We start from the raw sequence: 19,333 nt of genomic DNA on the forward strand, positions 1-19,333 counted from the left end.
TTCTGGTTGTGTCCAATTAACCTCAATTCGTAAGTACCAATCGAAAAAGGGTATTTTGATAACTCAGGATAATCCACGTATTCTCCTATACGCTGTGAGCTCGTACGTAGAGGGGATATTTATAAATTCGTGAGCGCCAGTAGTGACAAGTCTGTAAACGTTTACCGGAAATTTGACATAAATGTCAAAGTGATTAATTTTAAATTAAAATTAAAAACATTAATTATAAAAAATATTAGTTGATCAAAGCTGTAGTTTATATTTTTACCTTAAATATACTTACGTTTTAAATACTGAATTTGCGTTTTTTAATGTTCTGTAATATGTAATTATAAATTAATCTTGGCGCCATCTACATGATAATTGTGAAAGTATCCGAAGTAAAAAATTAATATTTCATCAATAGAACGTCAAAATGATTAGCAAAATCTTAAAAAAATCTATTACAATTTAATTACTTTTTAGAGTTGTAAATATTAAGCGATAACAATTAAATAATAAATTTAAAAATTACCGGTGAAAGTTGAATTAGTAACCGCTAGGAGCGACACCAGCGAAGCTCAGAGCGTATAGGGCTTTTCAACGATTCTCAATTGTTTCGAGCTTCTGTCATAATGTCATACGTCGTATCTTCTTCTTCTTCTTTAGGTGCCGTGTCTGAATTCAGACGTTGGCCGTCATCATGTTTACAATTTCCTGAAATCTCTCTCTATCGGCTGCTACGCGAAATAATTCTTCTACTGTGCAGCCACACCATTGTCTAATATTACGCCGCCATGAAAGTTTCTTTCGACCAATCCATCTCTTTCCCTCCACTTTTCCTTGTATTATAAGGCGAAGCAGATGGTATTTAGGTCCTCTAATTATATGGCCGAAGTATTCTGTTTTTCTCCTTTTTATGATGCTTATGAGCAGACGTTCCGAATTCATCATTTGAAGAACATCTTCATTGGAAGTGTGCGAAACCCACGATATCTTTAGGATTCGTTGATAGCACCACAATTCGAATGCTTCTATTTTGTTTAGCATTGTGGTTTTTAACGTCCATGTCTCACAACCATACAATAGGATAGACCACACATAACATTTCAGCCCCTTCTTTCGAATATTCATCGACAGGTTTCTATTACATAAAACTGGTTTCCAGGTCATAAAAGCCTTCCGTGATATTTCGATCCTAGTTATTATCTCTTCATCAGAGTCACAATTTACGTTTAACCAGCTGCCAAGGTACTTGAAATGATTTACCCGTTCTAACTTCTCTCCATCAGGAGAAAGCTGACCTTGATCTATATTAATCTTTCCAACTGCCATCCGCTTTGTTTTTGAAATTTTGATTTTAAGGCCTCTCCGATAGCTTGCTTCACTGACTAGATTTAGTAGTGTCTGAAGATCTTGTAAATTTTCAGCAAGAATGGCTGTATCGTCAGCCTATCTAATATTGTTGATTACTTCTCTGCCTAGCCTTACTCCCTCTTGTCTGTCATCCAAAGCCTACCTAAAGATTTCTTCAGAGTACAGATTAAAAAGGGTGGGTGATAAAACACAACTTTGTCGTACTCCACGTTTTATCAGCAGTTTTTCAGTACGACTGTCTCCAATTTGGATAGAGGCTACTTGATTGTAATATAAGTATTTCAGCAGTCTTATATCGTAGTGGTCAAGTCCTGCTGCTTGCAGGCAATCGAAAAGTGTATCATGTTGTACTCGGTCGAATGCCTTCTCGAAGTCGATGAAATAAACATAAACGTTCTTTCGGAATTCCCAACTTTTTTGTAATAGAACGCGCATACAAAATAGTGCTTCTCTAGTTCCTAGACCATTTCTAAATCCAAATTGCTTAATACCCATTCTAGTTTCGCACAGAAGGAATACTCGGTTTTGTGTAATACGTAAAAGTATCTTAAGTGTGTGACTCATCAAAGTGATTAGTCTAAAATCGCTGCATTTGGTGGGCCTGCTTTTCTTTGGTAATGTTATAAACAGTGACTCCAACCAATCATCTGGTATTTTTCCTTCGTTGTAAATTTTGTTAAAGAAAGTAGTCAAGTAGGTAATGTTTCCCTCATCCAAAAGTTTAAGTAGCTCAACAGGGATTTGATCTGGTCCAGGTGCTTTTTTGTTTTTGGCTTGTTGTATTGCTTTTATGACTTCTGACTTCAGTATACTGGGACCTCTGTCTAATTGGTTGTTACATGTAGTATTTGGAGCATTTCCTCGAGAAGCATCGTCAAAAAGGTTACATGTGTCTCTCCCATTCTTTGCACTGTTGTTCGTGATCACAAATTTTTCCGTCTGCGGTTTTAAGTACGTGAGCATTTTTCTGTTTTCTAATTCCGGAGGTATATTTAAGTTTCTTGTGGAGGTTGAAACTGTCATGCTTTTTTTGGAGGTCTTCTATTTCTTTACATGAATTCTTGAGCCAGGATTCTTTGGCCTGTTTAATTTTTCTTTTTATGAGTTTGTTAATTTCACGGTATTTGATAATATTTCTATTTTTGTATTTTCGTCGAACTTCCATCAAATCTAAAATTTCTTGGTTCATCCATTCATTTTTTGCCAACATTGTAGGTGTTTTTAAAGATTCCCTTACGTCCTCTAAAATCGAGTTTTGAATATCGTACCAACATTCGTTAATAGTTCTGTTTTCGTTTGGTATATTTGATATTCTGTGCATTTTACTATTTATCTGCTGTGCTGTGTGTTCGCGCGTTTGGGTGTTTTTAAGGGGGTCGAGATATATCTTACTAGGCTTAGTTGGCTTTGTTAGTTTCTTTAATATACGTCGTATATTAATATTAAACACGAATTATACGACATATGATTAAACTCGAAACAAATGAGAATCGTTAAAAAGCCCTATTGTAGAACAACTGATTGTTTTGATTGTATCATAGATATTTTTAAACAAAGCGAAGAATTCTATTTCACCTTAGTGTAACCCTGACTTCAAAACACTAGCATTTGCCATTAGATTTTATTATTTCATTAACATAGCCAGTAAACCTTCAAATGTACGTACAACTGACAAACTTTAACAAAAATTGTTTACGGGGTAAAGATTATGAAAATTGCTTTAATATTTATGGTAAACTGTTTTATTTACCGAAGTTTCACACATTGTGTTAAAATTTAGCCCACTGAACTATTCACAACTGATCAAAATTGACAGAGAAGACGAAAACCTTTTGCAGACATGTTTTCAACCTTCAGGAATCCGAATCTGAAATTAGTTTTGCGAAAAAATGCTGAGAAATCCGGAAAAATCAAAAATAGAAATTTTCCGTAATTTTCTCGAAAACTACAATTGGTAGCGGAAAAATAATTAAACCATTGTAGGTATTGGACGAGTTTACATAAAAATATATGTTTAAATAAACATATATATTTTGTTAAAATTGTTTGTTTAAATTTACCTAAAAATAGATGTTTAAATAAAAATAGATAATTATAGTAATAATTATATAGGATGTCTCAAAAGTAACAAGACGGTCGAATATCAGGCGAAATATACATCGGTTAAAAAAACTGAAAAATACGTTTTCAATATGTTTCAAAAATTTATCGAATGACACCAAACACGGCTCGCCCCCAAAATCAATACACGCCTAACTTCACGCGCAATTTTGATACGAGAATTATAAAAAAAATATGCATTGAAATCCAGATCCCGTAATTTTTTGAGCATTATGAATTGAGTACAAAGACATACATAATTTTTTTTTTTAAATTCCATCTTCAGTTTACCCTGCACTTCTCGTAGACTTTGTAGATAAGGTAGAGTTGTCACCAAACACGACCCCCCGTCCACAACCTGGTGGTGAAGTGGAGGGTGGACGGTAACATTAAAATCATAAATAGGAACCCACATTTTTTTATTGCAGATTCGGATTGCTTACGCAAAAATAAAAGTAACTTTTATTCGAGACATTTTTCCGAATTGTGGATAGATGGCGCTATGATCGGAAAAAACTATTTATCCTGATACCCTAGATAAATTATAGAAACGGTCTAATATCTCGAGAACAACACTTTCAAGTGAAAAACCAAAAATACGTGTTTAATATTTTTCAAAAACCTATCGAATAACACTAAACACGATCCCCCCACTCCATCCCATGGAGGTGGGGTAACTTTAAAATCTTTAAAACAGGAACCCCCATTTTTTATTGCAAATTTAAATAAAAAAGTAAGTAACTTTTTCGTTTATTCGAGACATTTAGTAGTTTTGTTGATAGATGGCGCCAATAAATCGTATTTTTCCAATTACAGCGCCATCTATCAACAATTCTATAAAATATCTCAAATAAATATTCCGTATTTTTTCATGAAGAATTCAAATCTGCAATAAAAAACGGGGTTCCTATTTAAGATTTTAAAGTTACCCCACTCCACCATGGAGTAGGGAGTCGTGTTTAATGCTATTCGATACGGTTTGGAAAAATATTTAACACTTGTTTTTTGGTTTTTCACTTGAAAGTGTAGTTCTTGGGATATTAGACCGTTTCTATAATTTATCTAGGGTATCAGGATAAATAGTTTTTTGCGATTATAGCGCCATCTATCAACAATTCTAAAAAATGTCCCGAATACAAGATATTTATTATTGCGTAAGCAATCCGAATCTACAATTGCAATAAAAAATGTGGGTTCCTATTTAAGATTTCAAAGTTACCCTACCCCACCTCCAGGGTGTGAAGGGGTGTCTGTTTGGTGTCATTTGATAGATTTTTGAAAAATATTGAAAACCTATTTTTCAGTTTTGTGATCCGAGATATTTCGCGAGATGTTCGACCGTCCCGTTATTTTTTGGACACCCCATATAATTATTACTGCAATTATCTATTTTTTAATATTTAAACATCTATTTTTATGTAACATTGTCCAATAAATATGATGGTTTAATTATTTTTCCGCTAGCTATTTCTCTAAATAAATAGAAAAACTATATTTTCCGATTTTTCCGGATTTCTCGGCATTTTCTGGTAAAAATATTTTCAAATTCGGATTTCTGAGGGTCGAAAACATTTGTGCAAAAGGTTTTCGTCTTCTCTGCTAATTTTGAGCAGTTTTTGAGCAGAAACATTTTTGATTTCAAAACAAGAAGAGAAGATTTAATTGATTTTAATTATGATCGAGGGTAAGTGGATTATTCTACTTCCTTTTTGTAATTGCTGTATCCAAATGTTAAATGTTATTCAAATGGCTTAGTTAAAATATTAACCCTCGTAAGGCGGTGCTTAAATTCTTACATAAACAACGGTGCGGGGTGCATTTGCACCCCATCCGTATATCAATTTTTTTATATGTGAACGTCGGGGAAATTGATATTAAAGATAATAAAGGACTTGGTTATAATACTATGATGAAACATAATCTTACAAACAAAGTTCTCATTTATTCTTAAAAAAAAATTATTATTATCGTTGTTAGATAAGCACATGAAATTTTTCACAGAGTGAGCAACACAAAGTTTTTACACACAATACAGTTATGCCGGTACTTTCGGTCTATTTTCTCTGACATAAGTAACACCGACGTTGTCCTGTAGCTCTGTTACTACAGAGGTTAAACACCAGAATCGTCCAATTTAGGATATGAAATTTTCGTCATTTACACTCTACAACCATTTTTCCAAAAAAGCACGTAAACTCAAAGAGTTTTAAATATGCATTTAGAATTGAATTTATTGCGAATAAAAAATGGACAAAAATAAAAAAGAATATACTAAAAAAGATAGGTGGGAAAAAGGAGGCCTGGGGTGCAGCTGCACCCCGCACCGCCTTACGAGGGTTAACAATTATTTAAGCATATGATTATATGGGATTGAATTACAATTATTAGTGTAATGAAAATTACACTTTCAATAAAATTAATAATGATTGACGTTTGATTTCCAGTCCGGAAATCGTTCTCAAAAAAGATTATTATAAAAGTTCTGGGAAAATTGTATCTAGATTTATTAGCTTACGTATGTTTTCTAAAAAAATGACATATTTGGCCTAAATCTCACAGGCCACAGCAAGGGTGTAGGTGAAAAAATTCCTTGAAGGTGATGTTATTAACCTAGGGTCCCTTGAGCTTGAGGAATCAAATTCTGATTGTATTTTGTGTTAATTCATTTGTTAAATCATAGATGTGTTTGTATACAGGGTGTTTCATTAACAATTGTCCATATCGTAACTGGAGAAACCTTAGCACAAAATAAAAAGATTTAACCCAAAACACTTAAATAAAATATTCTTCCTTACCGAGGTACAGAGTGTTTTATTATAAATGTTCTTAAAGGATTTTAGCCCACGGTTAAAGCACCTTTAAATATTTGTTGTGCAAATGACATCGCACACATCTTATGGAAAATATATAATGTCACTCAAATTCAATAAAATTTATACCAATAGATTCGTTTTAAATTAACGATCAAATCTTATCATTGCGCAAACTCTCTATTTTCAAAAATAAGAGCAGAAATTGATATAAATAAATCTGAAATCAAATGGGTAGGTACATAAGTTAGAGAGAGAAAAAATATTTTAAAATACCCAGATTTTCGGTACTCCATAAATCAGCGGATTAGTTTCACTAATCCGCTTAGGCCCAGCGGGATTTAAGCTGTTATGAATAGCACTCAGAGCAATAATGATTGTAACTAACATTTTATGGACTCCAAAAATGTGATTTCGATAAACTTTAATTGCAATTTGCGCCGTAATTAATCATAATTAAGAGTTGGCGCAATGATAAGAATTGATCGTTAATTTAAAACGAATTTAAAATCGTATAAATTTTATTGAATTTGAGTGACATTATATTTTCCATAAGATGTGTGCGATGTCACACAGTTTACACATGATAGGGTACTTTAACTAGTCTTAAAAGATAGTTTTCCGCTGTTACCAGAGGCCTGATGTAGGGATATATACTTGCTTTTCTCCCCTTTCCCCCTTACAATCTACGCCACTGGCGTAATAATCATTTCAGCATGTTTTTTGATTCTTCGTTACTTTTTACGTAAATATCATCCGTTATCTCAATGCGATATAGACCAGGGCGCATCTGTAAAAATATTAGTACATTTGGACGTTGAGAGGTGACTCAAATTTTTTTGAAGAAATTGCTTGAAAATAAATCAAATAATAATATTTGAGTTATCCTCCCTCTCAAAAAGGTCCGAAACATTGTTTAAATAATCAAAATGTCAAAAAATTAAGGAAAAATTCGATTTTTTTCTTCGTTTTTTGATTATAACTTTAAAATTGTTCATTTCCGAGAAAAGTTGTACTGACATAAAAGTTGCTTAAATAAATTTCCTATAATATAGATTTGGAAAAAAATTTAAAAAATAGTCAGCCTTGTTGCAATATAGCAATAATTGCGAAAAAACCATACAAAAACAAGTATTCGCATTTTACGTTTTTCAACCATCCATTTATGCTACACTTAGGACCTTCATATTACACCCAGAAAAACTTTATGATCCAGTAAAACAATACTGTAAATTTCATTAAGATCGGTTCAATATATTTTGCAAAATAAATTTTGCAATTCAGCTTTCGCAAAAAAATTCATTTTTTCACAATGTTACAGGACTGAAAATAAAGCAGATATTAAGTTGAAATTGTTTGCGTATAGGAGTGTACCGTACCTTTAATTTGCAATTTTTCAAAACTAAAATTGATTAACTACCACGGCGTCAGGAATTTTTTAAATAAACATTAATTATTGGTGCTACGCGCAGGACAGCGGATAGTTTGCTCTGATTGGGCATTCCAATGACCTTTGATAACGATTGATACATTTTAATTTTTATTACATTTCGATATAAATAAATACATTTGTTTACTGCAAAATAAAAACACATACTTTTTCATTTGAAATAACACTTTTATTAGCAAAAACTTTCGTTGTTCATCTATTTTAACTTAGAGAATAAAAGTTTATTATTTTTAAACATATGCAATTGTTTAAACAATATTTATTCACAAACAATAATAAAATTATTTTGATTTTTGTGGAATTAAAATATTAAAATACAACAAAATATAGAGTAAGAAAATAATATATTAGATATAGATTGGAAGAAATTTTGGTGGAAATCAACTTTTGTGAATCGAACACCGCTGTCCTGCGCGTAACACCAAAAATTAATGTTTATTTAAAAAAATTTCTGACGCCGTGGTAATTAATCGATTTTAATTTTGCAAATTGCAAATGAAAGGTACAGTACACTTCTATAAGTAAAAAAAAAATTCAACTTGCTATCTGCTTTATTTTCAGTCCTGCAACATTTAAAAAAAACGAATTTTTTTTGCGAAAGCTGGATTGCAAAATTTATTTTGCAAAATCTACTAAACCGATCTTAATGAAATTTACAGTGGTGTTTTACTATATCATAAATTTTTATGGTTGAAATAATCATAAATAGTTGAAAAACGTAAAATGCTAATACATACTTGTTTTTGTATCGTTTTTTTCGCAATTATAGCTATTTTGCAACAAGGGTGACTATTTTTAAAATTTTTAATTAATTCTATATTATAGCCAATTTAGTTACGCAACTTTTATATCAGTACAACTTTTCTCAGAAATGAACAGTTTTAAAGTTATAATCAAAAAACCAATAAAAATCGAATTTTTTCTTTATATTTTGGCATTTTGATTATTTAAACAATGTTCCCGACCATTTTAAGTGGGAGGATAACTCAAATCTTATTATTTGAGTTATTTTCAAGCAATTTATGCAAACAAATTGGAGTCACCTCTCAACGTCCATCTCAAAACAGATGCGCCCTGGACTAATAGAGTAAGTAGTTTTGAAATTATTTGCATTTTAATGTAATGGATTTAATAAGATTAATTATGTATAGTCCAGAGAAATAAGATTTTTCTCGTGACATATCCCCCTTTAGGCCGAAACCAAATTTTTTGAGTAGTATGGACATCTATATTAATAACCTTTATGTTTCCTGCAACCGATTTTGATAATATACATAGTTATAAACAAATGAATATCGAAAAACGGTAAATTTTCGCTTTTTTCGTCGGTTACTAAGAAGTGAAGCATTCTAAACAAATTTTAGAAGAAGAAACTCGTAAACCATATAAAAAACTTCAATATGGCGTTCGCTGAATATCTCTATCTTTATTTGCTGCTTAAAAAATTGCAAAATAATTCATAAATTTTGAGATTTTATAAATATTCATAACTCATGTAAAAATTAACTTAGAACCTTCTTATTAAACGGAATGCTGAGACTTCTGTTGCTTAAATCATACCCTAAATTTCAAAGCAATTGGTCAAATAGTTTAAAAGTTATTTAATTTGTTTATCTCAAATAATTTTTTTGCAACACTATAAGTCAGAAAATTATGAAGTTACAGTAATACTTTTGATAGTTTATGAAAGAAGAAGATTTATACTATTAATTTACTTTAAAAAAAGATGACAAAAAGTAATCTTATACAGTGTAAAATTATTTTCAAAAACATGTCAATTTTTTGCTTAATTATAAACAATTAGAATAACTTTTTAACCGTTACCCGTAGAAAAATGTGGATGCTATACAATGTGCAACTTCTCTCACTACTTACATACATTCAAAACGAACAATTTCTCAGGCTGTGAGAAAAGTTGGCCATTGCAGTGAGAAATATTTTTTCTCACGGGTTCCATACGTTTGTAGAATCGCGGTTTCCATGGTAACATGCACAATGCACAATAAAAACACAAATATTATTGTCAAATAAAATGTGTCAAATCAAAACTTACCAGGAATTACCTTTCAAAACTGTTCAAATATAACTGGTAACTATAATTTTAAATAAATAAAAGTATGTAAATATTAAGAATACTAAATACCTACATATGTGTATAATATGTATTTTATTTCAATTTTGGCATATAATCTACATAAAAGCACCAAAATTATTTAATATTGAAGTTTGAACTCTTGGCAAAAACGCATCCATGCCTCGTACCTCGGCTCGTGCCAAAAAACTTCTGCGCTCGTGAGAAATATGTATTTTTTCTCTCTTGTTGTACAATATACTATTTTCATATTTAGAAAGACTGAACTTTTACACACATTTAGCAAGAAAAACAATTGTCCTAGGACAATTAGGGACGAAGTTAGCCCCCCCTTTTTTTAATTTACATTATTTTTTTTCATTTTTTTTTAATTAAATTGGTAGTGTAAATCTTCTTCTTTCATCTGTAACTTCATAATTTTCTGACTTATAGTGTTGCACAAAAAAGAATTTGGGATAAACAAATTATAACTTTTAAACTATTTGACCAATTGCTTTGAAATTAAGGATATGATTTTTAAGCACCAAAAGTCTCAGCATTCCGTGTAGTAAGAAAGTTCTAAGTTAATTTTTTACATAAGTTATGAATATTTACAAAAACTCAAAATTTATGATTTATTTTGCAATTTTGCAATTTTCTAAACAACCAATAAGAATAGACATATTCAGCGAACGCCATATTGAAGTTTTTTATACGATTCATGAGTTTCTTACTCTCAAATTTGTATAAAATGCTAAACTTTTTGGTAATAGATGAAAAAAGCCAAAATTTACCGTTTTTTGATCTTCATTTTAAAACATATAGGTTATAATTCGACTCATTCAGCGAAGACTGTACTAACTCATTTTTTTTTAAGTTTTCGAATAAAGCAAGATAAAGTTTTGATTAATACAAAACATCAGGGGTTCTTATTTACTAAATTGTTTTTATATTTATCCATTGTGTTTACCGTATTGTTCTATTTGTGCTTTTGAACATGTCAATTTTTTTCTTTATATGGTTTTTGAATGAGTTAGTACAGTATTCGCTGGACAAAATTGGGAAAATCCTGGATAGTACATCCTGGATACTTATTTATACTTATAAAATGCACCTTCTATTCACATGTATTATTTTTATCTAATAGAAATTTATACGCTGTACAACTTTTAAAACGTAAACAATGTTGTTCATGTAGGCGTATTTTACTTAACCTTAAAATGCGAAAACTATACTAACTCACAAGACAATGACGATTCCGTTCGGAATGCCGAGGAAGACTATACTAACTTTGATTGAGATAGCTTATTACCTATCTCAGATAGGAGATAGGATAGTGTTCGTGGGATAATGTAAAGATATACAAGTTAGTACAATATCGAAGTGAAAAATTGGTTGCCTAAACCTGAACAAATTAACTTAGAACTTTGTTCGTTGAAAGGCATCCCGGTTATCTAATTTTTCAGGGGTGTAACTCAAAAACGCCAAAAATTGAGTTAGTACAGTCTTCGTTGGACGAGTCGAATTATAGATGTCCATACTACTCAAAAAAAAATTGGTTTCGGCCTGGAGGGGGTTGTGTCACTAACAGGATATGTTTTCCTTATTTCTCTGAACTAGTATTGATTATGTATTATATTATTGAATGTAGTTTAAAGTACCTACATAGTCTTACGGAATCCATTATCGTTAAACGCAAAAAACTACTTACTTTATCGCAATGAGACAAAAGGATGATATTTATGTAAGAAGTAACAAGGAATCAAAAAAACATGCTGAAATGATTATTACGACAAGGGCGTAGATTGTGAGGGGAAAAGGGGCGAAAATGAAGTATATATCCCTACAGCACGCCTCTGGTATCAGCGGAAAACTATCTTTTAAGACTAGTTAAAGTAACCTAACATGTCTAACTGCGTGTCTAGTTTGAACAAAAAATATTAAAAGGTGCTTGAACAATGGGCTAAAATCATTTTAGAATATTTTTAATAAAACACTCTGTATCTCGGTAAGGAGGAATATTTTTGAATTTAAGTGTTTTAAGTGAAATCTTCGTATTTTGTGCTAAGGTTACTCCAGTTACGATATGGACAATTGTTAATGAAACACCCTGTATATATAAAAATAAATTTTGTAAGTAGTGTATTTTCGTATATTGTGTGTTGCATATGTATTGTCTATAGTCTATGAGATTGTTATTTGTTGTTATTCTTTTAGTATTAGCTACAGTATGTACATGTACATGCTACATTTTGCCGATGGGTTTGATATAGGTACATTTTTTTCGTTGAAACTGCATCCATAAAGGTGCAGTATAAACTGCATCTTAGATATGGATTGAAAAGACATTTACATAACGAGAAAGACAAGCACATATAGAAGCAAAATATGTCAAGAAGAAGTAGGAGAAATAATATTTGAGGAGCAAATATTGACTTTTAAAACGTTTTAAAGAATTAGTCTCCAATTTTTGGTCTTCTTACTTTTTAACCTTTTAAACCATTTAAATATATCTATCTAAAAATATGTTTATTTGTTTCAGACTAACTAAAAATGACACCAGATGTTCCAGATAGAATTGCTGAAGTTTTTAAGGGTAGTACCATATTCCTAACTGGTGCTACAGGATTAGTGGGTAAAGCGCTCATAGAAAAGATTCTGAAGTTATGTGATGTTAACAAAATATATCTTTTAATACGAGACAAGAAAGGAAAGACACCAAATGAAAGGATAAAAGACATATTTAGTAATCCAGTAAGTATTGTTCTGAAGCTATTTTCTTGTGGCATTTTTATAATCAAGTATATTCAAATGGGAAATAAGCCACAATTTTACCTAAAAATGATTTTATTAACGTTTCGACGCCCAAGTCGGGTGTCGTTGTCAAAATACAAAATAATACTAAATAAACAAAAATGTTGTTGCTTAGTAAAAAATTCTTCTAATAATTTATTTAATCTGACTCATTTATATCGGCAATTCAGACACGTATTACACATTTTAAAGTAGACGACTTTAAAATGATATTGCCAATATTGATGAGTTGCGTTCCTGGGACGACTTTACTAAAAGATAGTTCATTCGATTACATGAAATCAATCCCAACTCAAGAATATCCGCCACAAAAATCATAGCATGTGATCTGTCTTTAAAAAGACAACCAAATGCAACGGTGGCACTGAAATTCTCGCGTTAGAGATTCCATAGTAAATCACGAGGGAAAACCAGGAAAAACCTCGTGATACTATCCCGACATCGTAAGTATTTGGGTTTACATTTAGTTTACTCTCAAAACTAATACCAAATTCCGACTTGATATTTTAAATTTTAAATAATACTAAAATACTAAATATGTACTAACTCGATATGTTATTGATTTACTAATTGTGGTATTTTCTTTCTATTGACTTCCTCCTTTAATATGGGTAACCACATCCTACTGCATTCTACCGAGGAATTTGCGACACAATTGGTTTCATTTAGTATAATTAGAGCCGCTTCTTTGATTTTTCTCTTTTTACTATCTGCTTCTTTTAGGACTATACTTGAATCTCTCCACTGAACTCTATGTTCATTATCCCATGCGTGTTGACATATTTGAGATGTATCAAATTCTCTATTTTTTATATAAGACTGATTTACTCTAACGTCTAATGGTCTTGACGTTTCACCTATATAAAATTGTTCGCATTCACAAGGTATTTTATAAATACAATTCTTTGTTCTTTCTTGTTCATTGTTATTCTATCTATTCTATCTAAAACTAATCCTAACAGTGAACAAGAAAGAACAAAGAATTGTATTTATAAAATACCTTGTGAATGCGAACAATTTTATATAGGTGAAACGTCAAGACCATTAGACGTTACAGTAAATGAACATCAGTCTTATATAAAAAATAGAGAATTTGATAGATCTCAAATATGTCAACACGCATGGGATAATGAACATAGAGTTCAGTGGAGAGATTCAAGTATAGTCCTAAAAGAAGCAGATAGTAAAAAGAGAAAAATCAAAGAAGCGGCTCTAATTATGCTAAATGAAACCAATTGTGTCGCAAATTCCTCGGTAGAATGCAGTAGGATGTGGTTACCAATATTAAAGGAGGAAGTCAATAGAAAGAAAATACCACAATTAGTAAATCAATAACATATCGAGTTAGTACATATTTAGTATTTTCGTATTATTTAAAATTTAAAATATCAAGTCGGAATTTGGTATTAGTTTTGAGAGTAAACTAAATGTAAACCCAAATACTTACGATGTCGGGATAGTATCACGAGGTTTTTCCTGGTTTTCCCTCGTGATTTACTATGGAATCTCTAACGCGAGAATTTCAGTGCCACCGTTGCATTTGGTTGTCTTTTTAAAGACAGATCACATGCTATGATTTTTGTGGCGGATATTCTTGAGTTGGGATTGATTTCATGTAATCGAATGAACTATCTTTTAGTAAAGTCGTCCCAGGAACGCAACTCATCAATATTGGCAATATCATTTTAAAGTCGTCTACTTTAAAATGTATAATACGTGTCTGAATTGCCGATATAAATGAGTCAGATTAAATAAATTATTAGAAGAATTTTTTACTAAGCAACAACATTTTTGTTTATTTAGTATTATTTTGTATTTTGACAACGACACCCGACTTGGGCGTCGAAACGTTAATAAAATCATTTTTAGGTAAAATTGTGGCTTATTTCCCATTTGAATATACTTGATCCAGTAAGTACATTAGTAAGCTCATCTGCTATTTTCTCAACTATAAATCAAAGCATTCGAATTAATCTCTCAATATAGAAAGTGATCAAATGATATTCTCCTCCTCCTCTTTATAATTTGTTTCCATCGTTCTATGTTCTGGGCTAGTTGACTGATAGTAGATTAGACGAAACATTAATAATTATAAATAAATGAGATTATGTGCAGAAAAAAAGAAAATGTAGATTAATCTACAGAAAAAGAACAAAATTTTCTCTTTTGCAGTTGTTATACAGTGTGTCAATTTGAAAAGGTACCACCTTTTATAATTGGGTCCCTACAGAAAATCTAAAAATATGCAAAACCACGTCAAATTTATTTGTGAGAGAACATTTTGTAGACCAGTTTTCAAGTAAGTTACATCAACCCTCTAGTGGGGGAGGTCACAAACCCCAAAATTTTTAATAAAAATGGTGTTGAGTGATACTTCATTTTAAAGGTCGTCCAACTACCTTCAAAAATACCACATTAATTTTATTTATTTTCTGTACTTTTAGAAAAATCATGTGATGACGTACAGATATTAAGTATCGAGTTCAGAACTCTAATTATTTTTGAGTATTGAACTCCAAATTGAATTTTTTAAGATATTAGGATTATATAAAATAGTCAATATAAATAAAAAATAATAAAGTAAAAAATAATATACCACACAATTTAAATAAATCGCAAATTATATAATCTACCTTAGGAACTAATAAGTTTAAAATAATAAATAAAATAATTTAATAAATAAAATAATAAGTTAAAGCTGCTGCATATAACAACCAAATATAGATAAAAATACCTACTAATTTAACCTACTACTAACTCTTACTGAATAGTATGGTGTTTCAGTGTTAAAATCCTGTGATCTTTGAAGTAACTTCTGCAATGCGTTGTTCTTCTCATGCCAAAAATCTTATTGTTCTTCTTTGTCATTTAAAAATAACATCGGATTGGACAGCTGCACCAGAATCCCAAAAAGTTAGACCATATCGAAGATGAGACTCGAACAAAAAAATCTTCTTCTTTAAGTACCGTGCCCAAATTTTTAGGCGTGGGTAGCTTCCATAACAATTTGCCGATATCGTTCTCGATCTTGTGCGGCATGTAACAATTGATCTGCTGATAAGCCAGTCCATTGACGAAGGTTTCGGAGCCATGAATATTTCTTTCGACCAATTCCTCTTTTTCCGTCGATCTTTCCATTGAGTATTAACTGCAGCATCCTGTATCTGCTACCTCTCATTATATGCCCCAGATATTCAAGTTTTCTCTTTTTTATCATCTTCATTAAGTCACCTTCGCCTTGACCTACTCTGTTTAAGACATCTCTGTTTGAAATGCGTTGAACCCAAGATATTCTGAGCATTCTACGATACGACCACATCTCAAAGGCTTCTAATTTGTTCATCATGTTAACCTTCATGATCCAGGTTTCACATCCATATAGTAATACAGGATAGACATAACATTTTAGGAACTTGATTCTTAGTTGTAAATTCAGCTGAGAGTTGCTCAGAATAGATCTAAGTTTCATAAATGCTCCTCTTGCAATTTCTATACGAGTTTTAATTTCTTCATCCGGATTTAGTGTCTCGTTTATCCAACATCCTAGGTATTTAAAATGGTTAACTTTTGTTATTGATTGATCACTGACAATTAGTTGCATAGGGCCGACGTCTTGTTTACTAACCACAAGTAACTTTGTCTTTGTTGCATTTATGTTAAGTCCGTTATTGGAGCATTCTCTAGTGACTCGATCAATAAGGAATTGAAGATCTTCGATATTTTCAGCCATGAACAAAAAAATATATATGTTATTTTTAAAGATGCTAAATTGATTTCCTTAGAAAATCTTATTACATAGCAAGCTGAGGATGGTTTCTTACGTAACAAATCGATATGAAGGGACCATTTAAGGTTGCTGTCTAAAAAATACCAAGAAATTTTACAGAACATACGGTACTGATCTGGTTGTTCTTAAGAGGTAAGGGTTGAAGAGCTCCTTTATAGGATAATCCGACTATTTTATCTAGATTAAAAGAGAGTTAGTTATACTCGGACCAGGTTTTTATTGTAAGTAGAGTAGAGTAAGTTATAGTAGCATTAAAAGTTGCAGTATTTGCATTGCCTCAAGTGATATTGGTATCATCAAAAAGAAAAATATTTCCATCGATTTTTAAACTAGTGATGTCATTAACACAGATAAGAAAAAGTAGAGGACCCAATACTGAACCTTGTGGTACCCCACATAAAATGTTTGTGAGACTAGAGTCTGTATCATTTGTTCTACCCAGTTGTTTCCTATTATCAAAGTAAGATTGGAACCAATTCAAAGAAATACCTCGAATTCCGTAAAACTTTACTATTTATTTAGAATTTACTATTTACATATTTCCGTACATAGTACTAATATATATTTTGTATTTAAGCTCTATCAAACTGTCCTGGCACGAAAACCAGATTGTCAAAAAAAATGTATACCAATTCCTGGAGATGTTTCACTAGTCAATTTGGGAATATCAGACGAAAACAGAAAAATGTTAATGGACGAAGTAGATTTCATAATTCACAGCGCTGCAACCGTAAGATTTGATGATTCTTTGAAGTACGCAGTGACAGTCAACACGAGAGGAACAAAATTTATGCTTGACCTTGCAGAAGGATGTTCAAAATTGAAGGTAAAGTAATAGATTCATGTGTTAGCACTAAAAATTTTAGTTGTAATTTTGCAATACACGTATAGTCCAGGCTGTATCGTCGCCCCCGTTAGGTAAATTGTTCCGATTCGTTTTTTTTTGGACAAACTTACTCAAAAAGAGGTCCTTATAACAAATCCACAGGGTGCCGGGAGGTACCGCGGTCGGAAAATTGTTTAAACCATTTTTTTAACAATTTAAAAAAAATCAATTTTTTCACTTCGGACAAATTTTCTTTAGATTCTTTGGGTCATTGTGAGCAAAAAATGTTTTCTATGATTTTTCTCTAAAATTGATAGTTGTCCAGTTATATGCGATTTAAAATTTGAAAAACACGAAAATGGCCATTTTCAAGACTTATTATTAGTATGAAAGGCCGAAAGTGACTAAATCAAAATCTAGCCCCCCTACATGACCCTGAAGAAATTTTTGTCATTAATTTATTACTAAGCTGTTATTTTTAATTATTAACAATGAGCGCTGAGAGCGTATTAGGCGGCCATTGGTGAGTGCGAAAGGGATGTATTGTCGAAGCGAAGATCGGTGGAATATGCGCATTTTATCAATGAAATTCGATATTTTTAAGATATTCCAGAAGCCGCTATAGATAAAATGTTTTAACGACCTATTAATCATTCATAATTACCCAACGGATATTAGTACAGTTAAAATAATTAAGACGATAACCGGACAACATTGATTTAATGAATAAAATTTAGTTTTTTTTTATTTTAATGACAAAAAAAGCAAGCCCATTAGCAGAACCCAATTAAAAATTATTTTGCACATCATATTTGAAACATTATTTGGTTGAAAAATCTCATTTTTGTTGGCAAAAAAATATATTAATTTGTTTGGACTAAATTAACGTTGTGCTTATCTTAAAAAGGATATGTTAGTATCAACATTCGCACAGTGTTGCCAAACTGAATTTTGTTATTTTGGGTGTAAATTTTTTCCACGGATCTCCGAGGGTACTATACCATTCCGGCAGTCCAATGGTGAATCTTACTCGCACTCACATTGGCGGCCAATAATTTAAAATAACAGCTTAGTAATAAAGCAATAACAATCATATAGGGGGGCTTTAGACTTTGATTTAGTCACTTTCTGACTTTCATAATAATAATTTTTAACCAAGTTATTAAGTCTTGAAAATCGCCATTTTCGCGTTTTTCAAATTTTAAATCGCATATAGGTAACTCTCAATTTTGGAGAAAAATCATAAGAGACCTTTTTTGCTCATAATGACCCAAATAATCTAAAGAAAATTTGTGCAAAGTGAAAAAATTGATTTTTTAAATTTGTTTAAAAAAATTCCGACCGCGGCACCTCCCGGCACCCTGTGGATTTGTTACAAGGGCTTCTTTTTGAGTAGGTTTGTGGAAAAGAAACGAATCGGAATCATTTATCTAACGGGGGCGACGATACAGCCTGGACTAGTACTTAAGTTAGCTGGTTTCACGAACAAATTGCTTTCTAACTAAGGTTATCTTATTAGTACCTCATTTATGTATTTATTACATTTTTAATAGTAGTTTGAAATATTTTTTTAGTTGTACATAAATATTAATAAAAATGTCATGGGATATTATTATTTGCTTTAACGAAAACAAGTGAAAGAATTTAACATCGAAAATTTATGTACATAGGTACTATAGATACGTACTGTTTTTAGAATATCTATACCATGCCAAGATTATTTCACGTTTTTGGGCATTTAAACTAATACCTAACCCTAACCAGTTTTATCTTTCTGAACGTGTAAGTAAACTCGTTCAAAATATACAGGGTGTAACAAAAATTTAGGTCATAAATTAAATCACATATTCTGGGACCAAAAATAGTTCGACTGTACCTAACTTACCTTAAGGTGATACAGTAGCGATCAACAGGTAGCCAAAACGCGTTCCAAGATTGCGGCTGTAATTTTGAATATTTTTTCGAGATATTTGGCACACGTATTCGTAATATAATGAAGAATGGCGGTACAGAGCCCAATTTGAAAAATATATTAATATGTGGAAATTATTCTGTAATTAAATGCAATATTAAAAAAACGAGCCTGTACCGCCATTAAGAAGAACAAAATATACACTTT

General features: G+C 31.4%; 1 protein-coding gene across 2 annotated transcripts in view; it reads left to right on the forward strand.

Annotated features, from left to right (window-relative positions):
• LOC114324950 (putative fatty acyl-CoA reductase CG5065) overlaps nt 1–19,333 on the forward strand; it is a 150,563-nt gene that overhangs the window by 59,520 nt on the left and 71,710 nt on the right. For both annotated transcript variants that reach the window (XM_050655410.1, XM_050655450.1), the window contains exons 2-3: nt 12,330–12,541; nt 16,966–17,214. In XM_050655410.1, the coding sequence (XP_050511367.1) occupies nt 12,341–12,541; nt 16,966–17,214 (450 nt within the window). In that variant the 5' untranslated portion in view covers nt 12,330–12,340. The remainder of the gene's footprint in view (nt 1–12,329; nt 12,542–16,965; nt 17,215–19,333) is intronic.

Source organism: Diabrotica virgifera, chromosome 1 (assembly GCF_917563875.1).
Source record: "Diabrotica virgifera virgifera chromosome 1, PGI_DIABVI_V3a".
Taxonomy (NCBI): Eukaryota; Metazoa; Arthropoda; class Insecta; order Coleoptera; family Chrysomelidae; genus Diabrotica; species Diabrotica virgifera.